This window comes from Ixodes scapularis, unplaced genomic scaffold (genome assembly GCF_016920785.2).
Source record: "Ixodes scapularis isolate PalLabHiFi unplaced genomic scaffold, ASM1692078v2 PGA_scaffold7__128_contigs__length_106722199, whole genome shotgun sequence".
Classification (NCBI taxonomy): Eukaryota; Metazoa; Arthropoda; class Arachnida; order Ixodida; family Ixodidae; genus Ixodes; species Ixodes scapularis.
In genome coordinates, this window is record NW_024609882.1 from 47,639,955 (window position 1) to 47,655,937 (window position 15,983).

At 43.8% G+C, this 15,983-nt stretch overlaps 1 protein-coding gene across 1 annotated transcript in view; it reads right to left on the minus strand.

Moving 5' to 3' along the window:
• Positions 1-15,776, minus strand: part of LOC8027799 (Down syndrome cell adhesion molecule-like protein 1 homolog) — a 101,949-nt gene extending 86,173 nt beyond the window's left edge. The window contains exons 1-2 of the mRNA XM_040207633.1: positions 15,660-15,776; positions 7,446-7,533 (exon numbers count right to left, since the gene is read on the minus strand). Coding sequence (XP_040063567.1) covers positions 7,446-7,533; positions 15,660-15,776 — 205 coding nt within the window. The remainder of the gene's footprint in view (positions 1-7,445; positions 7,534-15,659) is intronic.
• Positions 15,777-15,983: the final 207 nt, after the last annotated feature.

The window sequence follows — 15,983 nt, forward strand, 5'->3', positions numbered from 1 at the left end:
CCTTGCAATGTCCCTGGGGAAATCCTGAATATGTGGGATGGGATACCGGTCTGGTACCGTGACTTTGTTCAGTGCACGGTAGTCGCCGTAAGGCCTCCAATCTCCGGTATTCTTTTGGAGCACGTGTAAGGGGGACGACCAACTGCTCGATCAAGCCCGGACAATGCCAAGCTCGATCATGTGTTTGAACTCGTTCTTTGCTATTGTTAGATTCTCAGGAGCTAGTCGCCGAGGTGGAGCGAAGATGGGTGGTCCGGTAGTTTTGATGGAGTGAGTAATGGTGCGCTGCGTGGATGTGTCATGGAACGATAGTCGTGTTAGTCTCGGGAAGTGATAGAGAAGGACTGCCCATTGTGTCGAGGCTCGGGGAGATGGCTGGTGGGGTTGAAGCTTTTGGTCTCGGACCTGTATTCCCTGGACGAGTAGATGCGTCTCGCCATCGCGAAGCTGGTACTGACGCATGTCTACTATTAGGTTGAAGAACTGTAATAAGTCAGCGCCAAAGATAGGGTACTTGACATCCGTGATAATGAATATCCAGCGAAAAGGCCGTCTTAATCTGAGCTCGAGAGTGATGGATTTCTCCCCATAGGTGTTAATAGCTGAGTTGAAGGATAAACGCAGATTTTCACGTCTGTGTGCACGAGGTATCAAATTTTTGGTGGTCTCGTCAGTAATAAAAAAAAGACGGTTCTTTTCTAGGATCATCACACTGGCTGTCTAATACGTGCTGTTCTCGCGTTTCCCATAGAGCAGGGTGGCGAGAAGTTGTTTTCCGCATTGCCGAACTTTTGATGGTACCAGCAGATGCAGACTTTGACGAGCGTGTTGGGACAGATGTAACAGTAAGAAAGCACAAAACGAACAGACGGACAAAAACAGACATGTACAAGCTTTCATAAAGCTTGTACATGTCTGTTTTTGTCCCTCTGTTTGTTTTGTGCTTTCTTACTGTTACAGCAGATGCGGTTTGTCGAGTTTGGAGAGCTTCTGGGTCCAGTGGTTCGGTGGAAACTGGAGGAGCGAGACCGAGGACGAAAGGTGGTCGACGCTCGTAGTTCGGCAACCTGCACCGATAGCTGGTCGACTTTTGATGAGAGACAATGGATGATCTCAAAAAGCATCATGTCGGTGTGGAGAGGTGGAAGCTGCTGCGTGGGAAGCACTTGGTGGTGGCGTAAAGAGCTGGGGAACCAACCTCCATGATCTTGTCCGCCATGCGTGCTAGCGCTTCCAGGGACGTTGAGTTGGCTGTTGTAAGTATCATGCGCATGCTATTGGGAAGCCTTCGAAGAAAGAGCTCGCGGATACGTGAATTATCGAGGTTGTCGGTTCTATCTCCTAGTAGCTACTGCATGCGGCGAAGACGTTGGGACGGCTTGCGGTCGTCTAGTTCTTCGGCGGTCAGTAACTGTTGCAGCCGTTTCTGCTCGGAGGTGGTAGTACGCTGGATCAACGCATCCTTTAGGCCATCGTAAATATTTTTCGGATTTACAGATAGATATTTACAGATAGATATTTACAGATAGACATAATTTACAGATAGGTATTTACAAACGGGCCAGTCCGAGATAATGTCTACGTCAGATGAGACGAGCCTGGGTTCCAGCTGGCGTATTCCATCGGTGCTCTGTGTCGCGTGTGTGCCGCTAGGGGTGCGAGGCTTGTGCCTTCTTTCGCTATGCCTGCGTTGGTGCACGTTGCTCTGCGGTGTAGATGGTGTCGCCCGCTTGTTCGCTACAATGTCTACAGATCGGAACGTTCTCTAAAATTCGTTGACCAGCGCGCGGTTATCACGAACGATGGCGTCTTATAATTGGCACCAGATCACGTGGCAGACCTGTTTGGTTACGGCTTACTAAGTAAAACGGTACTCGTTTATTTTTCTTCTGTGACTGCCATTTGCGGGAGAAAATGTAATACGTGCTTTGTAGGAAATGAACGTCAAGGAATACATTTAACGGTATCTGCTAAAGGTGAAAAAGTGCCTGCATAATCGCTTTAACGCTCAAGAAAGGCATGAAGATATGCTTATGAAATAAAATAAAAAATCTCTTGTTAAGATTATAAAAGTCTCAGGTTGAATATGTACGCGAACAGCTTTCCCCTAGTTGTATGCTCTCTTTGTAAGTCAGAGACATGGCCTCATCGAAGAAACTCCAGATCATTAGAATCCAAGCAATCTCTTTCATCGTATTTGTTCATGGCGAACAGTGATTGACTGTGTATATCTCTCAATTGCTTCCCGAATGCTTCGAAGCTGTTCTTGATCAACGGACGTAAAGGTCGATAACAAGAAAGCATAAGAAAGTTAGGGAGGACAATTTGGCTACATTGTGGACGTGGCCGAAAGCGACAGAAACGTCGCATGTCGGAATTGATTGCGCCGTTAATCTCTGATTAATTACTCAAAGGCAAACGACCACCCCCAAAAAATCAATTGCGCTGCTCTGTGACAGATCGACTGGCTCTCAGCAAATAACGAAGAAGGCGACAGTTTTCTTTTGTACGGCAAGCATTGCATTAAAAACTGGGTGCCATATTTAATGCAAACAAAATATCATTACATTTCCTATTTACTCAAATGAAACGAGACAAGTGCGCGTAAATTACTTCGGAACATTTCTATGCATAACGCCTTGTGGTACGCTTGTACGACTTCGATGTGCGAAGCCCTTTTCTCCCGTGGCACTTGGATGCAAATGGAGGCGAAGAACGGGCTCGTGGCACGTACCTAACAAGTTCGCATAAAAGAATAGATTTCGGTAGTTGTAAGAAATGCCAAGCGTGAAGTTTATGTATTTATTTTTAAGTAGGGCTCCGTGTTTTCGGCGTTTATTTTTCGTGAAATTCGGAGGTTGTTTTTTGGATTTTATTTTTGCCGAAGATTCGGAGTTTATCGGAGTTTATATTTTTTATTCCCAATTCTCCGAAATTCGGAGTTTAATTTCGCTGTGTTGCCTATTAAAAATAAGTAAATAAATAATAACCGAATGTAAACATATGCCAGATAAAAAAAGAAGACGCTCTTGTATCAATTGAAATATTTTCAGTTGAATTCGGCGTTGGTGCCATTGCCATTGGCAATACTAATTTATCCATCGGATTTAAAAACAGCGCGAAAAGACGAGGACCAGACAAAAAAGTGACAGGGACGTAGCGCTGTTTATCCACGACAAAAGTCACACACAAGTGGCACTTGGATAAACACCGATACCTTAAAATCAATAAACTCCCGGAGGTAGTCGCTAGGAAGCTCGTAGTCATCCCATCCTATTCCATCAATCTAGACCACGGTTGCGTGAGGTGAAGTGGTTAAGGAGGTAATAGAGAGCTTGAACTGCCCCTCTTCCAAATTTTATACAATCCCTATGGTCCATAGCTTTGAATGTTACTAAAACGTACCCTTTCCTTTCTCTAAATCACAAATTGCATGACCCAAACCGGAAACCAAAAGAGTGGCTTTTGTCGTGACCCGAATGTACGACGAACGACCTGTTGCGGTGAATCAACCTCGAAGAGACAAGCGGCGAGACCCCTTTTGACAACGATCCAAGATTTGAAAGATAATTATGGTGGAATTTTCCCAGGACCATTAAGTCTGCGCTGATCAAACTGTAAAAAAAAAGAAAAAAAATACTGCCACATAAATATTCGGAGTTTATCGGATAAATCCGAATTGACCGAATTTTACCGGCGGGTGTTTTTCGGAGTTTTTCGAATTTATCCGAAAACACGGAGCCCTATTTATAAGCTTCAGGGCCCGAAGAAATTACATAAGAGAGTGGGCAAAGCAACAACATACAAACGAAAAAAATTCACTCCACGAGCAAACTAAACAGGATACAAAAGAGTAAGTATACCCAGCATCTCTTTAAGGTTCTTTACGTCTAGCAGGATTCTTTGGAACCATTCGAACAACTCGCATGCGAAAGTAGCTATGTAAACAACTGATTTCCTCTGTCTTTTCTTTTTTCAGCACTTCAAAAGAAAAGCATTAACGGAGTTTTGCCCGAGATGGGGAAATATTAAGCCAGTTCGATAATATAAAAAATATTTTGTCATGTGTTGATTACTAGCTTGTTTTGTATGCTTGAATGGTATCGTTTAATGACTTTTTATTTGAATACATGATAAGTACGCATATAGTTGTTGCTATATTTTCCTCGCAGTCTCTTGAGATTTCCACTAACCTTGGCATAATATTTGTTTAAATATAATTTTCGTGATACAAACATAGTAGTATACACATTTTTGGGGTTGAACACTTTGAAAAATGTAAATAAATAATTCATATCCATCTCGTTGGGCGCTTTTTCGAAATCGGCTTCCAATGAATAGTACTATGAGACGTTATCCCTAACTGAACATTTATCCTATTTTCGATTTTGTCATCCGGTTGGTTAATTTGTAAATATAACAAAAAAAGAAAATTTTATGTGATATTTTTCAAGCGAGGTATTTATTGAATTTATTTCCTTTCTTGATTTCAAGTGTTTTATGATGACAGGGCTTCTTATCACCCCTAAAATTTTTCATTGATCGTTTAATAATTTCTATAAAACTGCAGTAGCTAAACAGGTGAAATCATTTTACAATCAATGGAAAAACCGCACGCCAGGCACACACCATCCGCTCATCCCGACAGCTATTACCACGTTCTTGCATTAACTTATTCATTCATTCGTTCGTAACTGTCGAAGAAAAAAGTAAGCATAAGCAGCTAGCCGAAGTTACATGCTTGTTATGATATACAATTCTGTAGAATAGGCATTTTAATAGGTTACGTAACACCTGTTGGTAAAGTAGAAAAACACGTTATGGCAGGTCCTGTGACACTACGCCATGTGGAAATACGTCAACTACATATTCAGTAGTGAGAAAGCAGCACGTCAGGCACTCTTCTCTGCAGCCATCATGCTGCGAGGTTTTGCGATCCACTGTAGTCCCCTAAACTTTTCGCAATCCCAATACGCCACGCGGGAAGCCACGTACACTACTCCTTGCCTCCGCCACATCTATCACTAGATACTCAATAGAGAATGAGAGAAAGAGATGTACAGGGAAACAGTAATGCATTAACACATATTGCAACATGGAGATCTACGGACGACAAAGATTTACAAAACGCAGAATTTAACAAGGTGGCCCTCCATCTCCTGCTCATCCGTGTTCTCTCCGTCGCCTTCGTCGTCTGCAACAACCCGTCTTGTACCTACCGTTTCCGGCATCCTTTTCGGCGCCACAGATGGCAATGCACGTTTTGCAACAGGTAAAGAGCTAACACCGCACACCAACACGGATGTCTTTTGCTGAACCAAAGGTTGCTCTGCAGCTTGCTTTCCTTCTTCATAAACACGCTCTTTTCTGACAACGTTTTGACGCTAACGCACAAACAGGTTTGCTAATTTCGCCTAATTAATCACCTTAGCAAGCCGTGGTGGTCGTTTATTAGCCTAACGGAAGGTCGACTGTGAGACCCAGAACACTTTTTTATGTTTTGTCTTGTGTAAGGGAAGCAAAGTGCGAAGTTGCCAGTAGGAACGTCGGAAGCCCACATGGTATGCTCGAAGAGATGGGAGACTTCAGGAGTATTTGCGTGTTCAACATCAACACAGGGTTGCACAAATAGAAAATACCAGAACACTGCGGTATTTGTTTTCTCTACGACCAAGGAAATATGCAATCTTGAATATACTGGCGAAAACCAAAGCAGATGTTCAGGCAACAGTTCCTGCCTGAATATCTGCGCCGTCTAACTCCGTTGATTTAATATCCGGCTAAAATTAACTTTGTCGGAGGAACTGTTTGTCTCTCGTATGCTAGTTTGAAATGGGTTTTTTCACTTTTATTTTGTACGAAGGTCAGTTGGTCCCTCGTATTTTCGCTTCAAATGGTTTTGAATACTTTATATATAACTTTAAACGTTTTCTAACGCGCAAACATAAAGGATAGCCTTCGAAAATTAACGTGTCGGTTATGTCATAAAATTCGGCTAAGAAAACATATCTGTCAAAAGAAAGAAACATTCCTGAAAACATTTATACTACCGTTTTTGAATTGAACCACCTTTACGAGATACGACGCAACTGCCTTGTTATTAAAGGTAATCACCACTGTTTGTTCACTGACAGAACAAGGCCTTTTAGGTTGACATAAAGTGAGGGGCTCATTGTAAAAGGTGTTGTGCAAATCGGCGGCAGCACATATAGTTAACGTCTTCAATAGGTGTGTGCTTTAATATAAAGTTTTACCTTGTAAGATGTCTGTATAAAAAATGTCATTTGTTACATTATTAAGGACGGCTGCCGACGGAGTCAACAGAATCGGCCGAAGGTCTTGCTTCTGGCATCATCTCCCATTAGACGCTGCAGCATTTTATCAAAAGCACACTATACTGTTACCGTGATATCTACCGTGGAATGAATGCTTGATCAACCTATTGGACGATGGCTTCACAAGAACGACCCCCGGTGACTCGGTCTTCTGCGTCGGCGCCCGTCCTGTATGATGTTCCGGATGTTCGTGTGTTGTTTCTTTCTCAGAAAAACGATGATAAGCCTAAAATTCAGAAGGTAAGGTTCGATTAACCAGAACACATCCAATTGGAAATTTGAGCTCTACGAGCTGGCGCCGTTTTTTGAGGCTACTCTTTTAATCATCGGTGCCCCCACTTGCTGAACAATATTGTTTTAGCGATTTCTCGAAACTGAATAGTTTGTAAGGTTGCGCACAAGTTGCATCTCCTGCGGGTTGGAAAGAAGGGCGCTGCGAGGGTGTTTAATTGTCCTGCTCCGATCTGTTTAAACCTCGCCCAGCACAACCCAAGCTTCCACGCTGCGCCGGTGACGCGCTGGAATTTCTGTCACTCTCCGCATTTCAATCGAACCCCACAGTACCTTCGAGCAGTGTCCTAGCAACACGAATTTACAAGAATGTTCTCACCAACATGCAAGGACACATAAGATAGTATGCAAATTCATATACCCTAACCGATGACCGGTACATTTTCTGTAAGTCTGGTACTTTTATTCAACAGTTCGTAGATGAATCCTTGTGTTCCTTATACACTTCAAAAATAAAAGTTATTTGCGTTCACTTTTCTACAGAACGCGAAACAACAAACCACGGGGAAGACTAGGAGAATCCCGGTAATTTACAAAGCTCCGGATATTATTGAACCAAAAATGTGCGAGATGCGCTGGGAAAATATGCATAACGTTTTATTTGTTCATCGTTCCCTGTGCACAACGCAAATTGCAAATCTAATCGTATTATTATTTTTTGCTATTATTCGTTGGGGCTCTTTGATTGCTTATAGTGACTGACTGTCTTCGAGTTCTCCAGGAAGGCGAACTCGCAGACATTTATTTATAGTGTAGGATGCCTCTTGTATCTTTGGCCAGTGGAACATATCGTGGTGGCAAGTAACGTTACTCGCTTACCGGACACTTGTAGCTCGGTGTCCACCGTGTCCGAACCCGACGTGTTGTTGACGAAGCAGGTGTAGAGACCTGCGTCAGTCACGGCCACCTGTTGGTAGGAAGAAGAATAAGGATTCCTTGAAGTGAAGCCAGAAGCAAGAGTATGGGTTATACATGGCTCTCCTACACTATGACTGAGCTTTCATTAAGCATTTTAACCCGACTAATCGCAAAGCTTTAGTCGATTAATCATTTGATTATTCGGTTGCGTTGACTTTGAGGAATACAGTATTAAAGGTTTCAAACTCCAGAGTTTGGTTCGCACTATTTCTATGAAAAATAATATTATTTTAATTTTATCCATCGCTGAAGCTGACATTCAGATAGTGTTATAAATATATGTACACTAGAAAACAACAGTACTGCGTCCTAAAATAAAAATATGAGCGCCAACCGATAAACCAAACATTTTTATTTTCCCGCCAATTTTTAAAAGACCTAACAGGTCAATTAACTGGCTTAAAAATTGTTTTGATTGAAGCATTAGTTAAATAATTGAAAGGTTATTCCATCAATTGCCAGCCGTATTATATGCATCTCATGTATTCCTTTCGAAAGCACCTTGTAACATAGATTAGTTGATTTTAAGTTTGAGAAGGTGGGTTTTGAAATTTTGGAAGCAGTGTATTGTTCTCTGTACCAGTCGTTTTCTTTACGTTTTCGTGCTTTACAGAACGGTGCGACTCATGCCCATTTCCCTCAATAAGTATGAACTTTGATTACGAAAATTCACCAAGGTGGTCATATTTCTCGTTTGATTCTTTGACCAGAATATTGAACCTTGCACTGTCTTGCACATGGTTCCAATCATATTACAAATATGAGGGATTTTCAATGCAGTTTCACCGCGCCGGCCATAGAAACATCACGGTGAAACTTATACAAAGGTCCGACTCACCTACCTACTTTTTTACTGAAAACTAGCTCCGTGTAGAGGGGGTGCGACTTAAGGCTGCGGTCCCACGGCAGCCATCTTGAACAAGACTTTAGTTCAACCAATAGATGGCGACACGTACCCGTGGGGTGGCCGAAACATTGGTTCACAGTGGGATGGCTCGAGCACCATCACGTTCCCCTCGTGGCCTTGCTCGCGCCGCTGCCAGCTGTGCTCAGCTAGCTCAAGTAGCGTGGCCCAGCAAACGGATGTATGCGGAGATGCGGTTCGCAGGTTGTTACGGGCTTTCACAACAAATCTTACCAAGAAGGAATCAAATGTTGATTGACGTGTTAATATTCTATCAATGAAAATTTCTTCTGCAGGAATGCACGCTCAGTAGACTCAATCTTCCAAGACACGAGTGGAAGCGGACATCAAGTCGCGATTTACGGTGCTTACCTCAGCATTTTAATGACGACTAAAATAATGTCACGAAATATTGTGTTTCACGGGGTCCGGCAGATGTTGTAAAGGTTGTTACATTATAGGTTCCCAGAAAACAAACGCCGTTGCAATATTTTCGGAAGTACCGACACACATAATGTTGTAAGTACAGCTTAGGAGGAATATGATGAAAACCATCAGAAGAAATAGGAAGACGTTTATTTGCAATGATGACGCTATGAATGAACGGCGTTTAGCGACGGCAAGTTATGAGCGTTCGGGAATTTATAAGTTCACGTGATTGCTAACTATGGACAGGCTTTTTTGTCGGGAGATGGTGTTGCGGTGATGACCTGATATCGGACGACTCGTCGCAGACGAACATGCAAGTTTCTTCTCAGCGAATGGTAAGTGTCCAGTGTCAAGCACAACACGTGGCTACCGACGTTGTCGACGTTTCGAACACTTACCGCTTTCGACAAAAGTCCTGGCACCTGGGCTAACTTTCTGGAAAGACTCGAAGTCTTCCTTGAGTCCAACGCCATCATGAACAGTAACTGAAAACGATCCACTATTCAATCGGTGGGCGGCGAAGCGTATCCGCATCTGCGGAGTCATGGACGATGCGTACTCTATGTGGTTGGAGGTTTACACGATGCCTGCCACGACGTCCAAACACGTCATTGACGTTCTACTGTCTCTTTTACCTACTTTTGCCCTACCGAAAATACTTTTCTTTGATAACGCGCCAAATCTTGCTTCAAACAAAATAAACAAGTTTTTGAAGAAAAAAAAACCGGCATCAGGCATCACATTAGTGCACCATACCATCCTGCAACTAACGGGCATGCAGAACAGATGGTGTGCGAAATAAAAAAAAGTAAAAGCCGTTTACAACTCCCTGTAACACCGAATTAGAGCGCAGCTCTTGAGGAGGAGGAGGGAAGGGTACTGGGGGGGGGGGGGTGAAGTTACCTGGGGGGGTCACGTGACCTTGGGGGTCACGTGACGATGGCGATGATGTCATTATTGACGTCACTGTTGACGTCATCAGTGACGATGACGATGCGGACTCCGATGACGTCACTGATGACCTCACCGGCATCCGCATCGTCATCGTCATCATCACTGATAACGTCACCAGTGACGTCAATAATGACTTCACCGGCATCCGCATCGTCATCGTCATCATCACGGATGTCATCAGTGATGATGACGATGACGATACGGATGCCGGTGACGTCATCGGCGAGGTCGCGTGACCTCGGCGGGGGGGTCACGTGACCCTGGGGTGTGGTCACGTGACCTCGGGGGTTGTCACGTGACAGGGGTCGCGTTACCCTGGGGAGGGGTCACGTGACCTTGGGGGTCACGTGACCTTGTGATGACCTTGGGGGTCGCGTGACCTTGGGGTGACCTTGGGGGGTCGTGTGACCTTGGGGTGACCTTGGTTACGCCGACGCCGCTCAAGCCGGGAACGGGCCCCTAAGAGCTGCGCTCTAAAAAAAAGCCCTTTTGAAGCTTACGGAAGAAGCAGTTCAGTGAAGAATCGCCAGGTCGTTGTTCCACCAGCAAGCGACGGTCTCATCTTACACGGTAAAAACATCCGCCGAGGCAATATTCAGCGGACGAAGAGCCACACCCCTCGATGTCATGATACCATGGCTTACGAACGAAGATCGAGAGATTGGGAGTAATTGCAGTTTATTCGGTCGGACAACTCGTCTACGTAAGGAATTTCATCGGAAGTCGGGCCTTCCATGTAAAACTTGAGTAGAAAAGGCTCTATGTTGGTTGACCAGAAGGTGTCATCTCTCTGAATACGTTGGATATCAATGCCCTTAAGTGTAAATATAACTAAATCAGAAAACTCTCTTTGTGTATTGTGTAACTGCCCTTGTATTTCATAGTAGAAGCTATGGTGGTGATTTGTACCTTTAGCACCAGGCTCCATTTTCTCATTTTTCGCCTCATACTCCTTTGCGGTTTAAGTATGCTTCAAGAATCTTTTGGAACGGGGACACTTTACGTCAACGAGGCCATTTGTTCCAAGTAGTCAATCAGGGAATTCTGCAAGAAATTCAATCCTCCTTTTAAGGAATAAGCCGCACTTCTGCACAGTGCAGTTGTAAAGCAGCATCCTCATTGATTCTACCATATTCTGTTGCGGGTGAAGAAAGTCTTTGGGTACACGATACTTGAAACAAGTCTGGCACTGTACGTTGTGGTTCGACACCCACTAATGTCGTCGTCCTTATAGAGCCTCATCATTTTATCATTACATCGTCACCTCATATTGCTCTTCATCAACAGTAAGTACAATAGGCTATCGCCATATTACAATCCAAGAATTGAAAAATTGAGTTGTTCAGTCCTTCAACAAGTTTATTATTTATATAATGTCATTACGTTACATTACCTCGAGACGATCGACGTCCATCGCCGATCTTCAAATACTTATACCTGTATATAAATTAGACGCACAAGGGGGGGTCGGTGGCTGAGTGCATGGTGTAGCGCACACCAGCTCGGAGCACTTGGAGTGAAAGCTCGCGCTGCAGAAGCCACCCCGCCCCTGCCCGTTTCGATTTGGAAGAGCAGCGTACCGGCGTGCGGTCGTGTGCATCAGTACTGCATGGTGCACGTTAAAGACGCCAGGTTTGCGGATGTACCGCACTGGCTAAACTGCTCATCTACAGCTGAGAGTCAGACGCCCACTAAGGCGGACTAACTTCCGGCTGTATAAACATACACACAACAATTTGCAATTAGACGCATAATAACAAAGAGCACAGCGTGCCGCCTCTTTCCTTGGATGCCTCTTTTTAAACCAGCGCAAGCTCGCGCGTTCTCTCTTTTGAGACGGTTAGTACGGTCGCACATAAAACCCACGTTTCACCTACCCGGCCGCTTCCTCCTCTCACCATGTGTAGTTGGTTATAACTAAATAAGCTATAATAATAATGTATTATTCATATTTACTTTCAGTTTCAGTCAGGGAGAAGGAGTTTTGCGGGAACTAGAGCAAATAAATGAGCTGCGCTTGGAGTGTCGGCACTCTCTTCCCCGTCAGTGTTGTGAACGGCGCCATTCTGGTGCTTGTGCAGTGCAGGCGCAACTGCCGATCATCAAGATTTAAAAGTGCGACATCCTCAGCATTAGATTTGGTGTTAGGAAGCTCACGTAATGTTGCTTTGCTTTGTCGCACACTGTTTAAAGTTGAGGACGGAAAAGCGCTTCTTGTGATTTCAGATAAAGCTTCAAATAACTGGCAAATATGATTTTAAGCCACAATATGGCCAAGTGTCGCTACTCTGACGCGTAGCTTATCTAATGACACTATTCATGCTCTTGTTCAAGAGGCTTGTAATACCTGGAGGGGCCATGACGTAAGCCCCGTGGATTCCACAAGCCACTACCTTTTGACACCTGCCTCTTCCTCATTGTTCCCACTTGTGCCAGTAATACCCTTGTTATACGGGCGCACTTAACTGCAGTTACGCTAAGCCACAGTTAGCGCACAATACTGGCCGACAACATTCTTTGGCTATGCAGTCAAAGCTATGGGCGAACGTGCGCTTGAGCATCTTGAGCACACATCGAAGCAGTGCACGAGCGCTCTCCACTTCTTCTGAAATAGCCAGGGGGGTAAAGGTGGGTGAGGAGGAGTGGCAAATCCCGTGCGCCGACATCCTGGGTCCCGAGTGAACGATCGCAAAAGAGAGCGACAGAACACGAGAGAAAGAAAGCAACGTTGCCATGGTAAACACGAAGAGTGAAAACTCTCAGCAATATAAACAGTGATAATTTAACGTTGTAAACTAAATCCTGAGCTATTCTAACGCTTATAAAAAGCAATAAAGTCATTACGCTGCATTAACTTCCCTTCTGTCGAAATCTCGGAAATCTGGTGGTTGCGCAGTTTCGTATTCCTCAACCGCGCCCAGCCGCGCCCCACCAGCGAAGCCGGGTATATGGTTTAGTTTAGCGTTAACGCGAGGCCCTACATCTGCGCGCTATGCAAAAAGAAACCTTCGAAAAGAACGCGAGTATCTTTCCACCGGTAAGTTCGTGGATTATTGAAGTTCACGAAACTGCTCTGATGATGTAACCGTGTTTGGGACCCAGAGGGTCTGCCTGCATGGTGCGCCGCTTGCGGCAGCCAGAATGTATGGGAAAATGGCGGACTTTTTCCTCTAGATTTAGTATATGACCTCTATGGAAATAGCTGTCTGAGAGTATAGTGCGGTGACTGTGGTGCCACGTAACAGCAGTTAAAGCTGAGTTAACCACGGTTAAGGATGCTCGTGTAACAGGGGTATAATTAGCTACGGTTCAGAGTAACGACAGTTACTCTGAACCGTAGCAACCATGATTTAAGCCATATTGTGGCTTAAAATCATGGTTGCCAGTTACCTGAAGCTTTATCTAAAATCACAGGAAACGCTTTTCCGTACCCCACAAATGTTTAAACAACCCGCGACAGAGCATTGCAATATTCCATCAGCTTCCTAGCACCGCATCTAATGCTGAGGAAGTCGTACTTTTGGATCATGACGATCGGCAGTTGCGTTTGCTCTGAACAAGACCCAAAATGTCGGCGCCCAAAACAATTTCGGGGAACGGAATGCCGATACTTTAAAGCTCATTTAGTGACTCTAGACATGAAGTGAACTCGGGTGTATTATTTTCCTCTTCGTCTTTATTGTTTACTGATTTCAATCATATCGAATAATGAACACATTATATCACGCTACACGTGTGCAATTATTTGTCTTAGATTTATTAATCGGACCCAGTACTTAAACCATTCATTTTTTTATAGTAAATCTTCCAATATATTTTTTAAATGTGAAGGTAAAAAGACGCGGAGATTGATGATGATACAGACGCCAACGCCGCCCTCGGAAATTTTTTGAACACTAGAAATCAGCAGTTTGTCTGCCATCCGCCAGGTAGCGCAACAAAACACCCAAACAGTTTTTAATTGTTTTTAAAATTAGCTAAGCTCTATACCTATTAAGAAACCAAATCAAGATCATTGTGAAAATTGAATACATCGCAATGTATATCTATTCCAAGCAATAAATGTTATTAGATGCCAATAAATCTGTTTGATGTCCAAAAAAGATATGCATAAAAAACAGGTAAGTTTGAAGGGCTCCTGGAGCGTTATGACTTTGAAAATGAAAAAAAGCGATCGTCCACCTCTTGGGCAACCATTGTAGCTCTAAATGTTATAAAAGATTTTGTCATAGCTTAATTATTTCCTCAGCGGCATTTGAAGTACCATGACTCGAAGCACAAAAAAGTGCTATGTTTGATATAAAATATCTAAACAAAAAAATTTTACACAACATTAAATTTTTTCTGCATATTACCAATTATAAGCACTACATCTGTAGCTAATTTCATTGCCCTAGCTCTTGTCATTAAAAACATATTGGTGCTGAAAAATATCAATTTTAGGGCAATATTTGGAGGGATTAAAAAGACAAAGTAGTGCAAATACCAAAAAAGTGTATCGTTACATTCTGCTCCGACATCATCTTAACAAAACTGCCATATTGGAACCGTGCTATCTTTAATGGATCGTTCATAAAACATGAACTAGCGGAGCAAGTGAGGGTCCGCGCCATCATATTCGCAACGCTACAAACACGCATGAACAGTAAAAACCAACACATACATAATATCAAATGAAAGAGTTTTGCATTGCCTTTCGAATGACATTAATCCCACAAAACAGTTTTTAAAAGGAGATGAGTAATGACCTGCCAAAAAGTACCTAAACTGTCACATTCAGTGGGACCGTAGCCTTAAGCAAACCTGCGACTTTTAGAGTGGAAAATACTGTAATGCTACGGTAAACCACTTCTATATGGGGTTTAAACGGGAGATGAATACTGGTAAATGCACTTCAGTTATAATGTGACACAATACGTGCACAGCAGTGTATAAAAAATGGTTTTCAGACTGAATTATTTTGGGTGTGTAAAACCATAAATAAACGCTGAAGTACAACAAAAAAAAAAGACAAGCATTAAAGAAAAAAGTTTCCGGTTCTTGTTTCTCTAATATAGGATCGCAGGGCGAAACCCCCCCCCCCCCAAAAAAAAAAAAAAAAGTCTAAGTAGGCTTTTACGCCAAATGACAAAGGCGAAAAAAACTCGATACGAATAAAAACTAAGTGTGAAATTTAAAATTTGAAATCACGATAAACTTTCTTTCATAATGCTCAATTCAACATCGAGCAGCACACACCTTTTTCAATTGAGAAGGTTTTTTCATGCCAACTACTGAAACGGTTCATAGCTTGTTCATAGCCTGCCGCTAGATGTGTTCGAAAGTGATTTTCGCTCCCTCATTCCTATAGACATTCTGGACATATCAAAATTATTATTTTTCTTACAGCTCCTCAAAGAAATTAAACTGGCGGCGTTCATAAACACGGTCGACCGCGGATTCCAACAAACGGGGAATTTCTCTCATTTTCCACTTATTGCTTGCATGTTTTGTTTTTTCTCGATTCACAATTTCCACCGCGTCCCAGTGCATCTGTGTAGGGGCGTCGTGTTGCAATCCACGCTATACACCTACCTAGGCGTGCGGACTCTCCATTTCCAGCCCATTCGAACGCGACGTATACAAAACAAGCAGGAACAAAAAGCCGATATAAACGAAACGTGCCGTTTTATTTTGTTCGCTCGCTCGCAAAGAGAGGTTCGTCTGGGCCGGAATCCGGAATGCAATATCCGCGTCAGGACACGGACCCCCACCTGATGAATGACGAGCGTCCCGTCGAGCTGGAGGAGCCGGGGCCCCGGGAGAAGGGGCACCGCCTGGCCCCTGACCTTTCGGAACCACTGGTACACGGGCACGGGTTCGCCCTGGGCCGCGCAAGGCAGCTCGGCTGACAGTCCCTTGTCGGCGCGGACCTGCCGTCGACTGTCCACTATGCGGGGCGACATGGCGAACGACTCTGCAACGGGAAGAAATTAGTAAAAAAAAGTGTGATATGTATGTTCCCAGTTTTTTTCTAGGTAATGCGGATAGAAACCTTGGGAAATCAGTAGATGCTTAGCGAGTAGACGTGTGGACGTGGCCGTGCTCATTTTGTCGACGCCGCACGCGAGTCGGACTTTTAACCCAAGGAGTATGTTCAGACATAGCCTCCT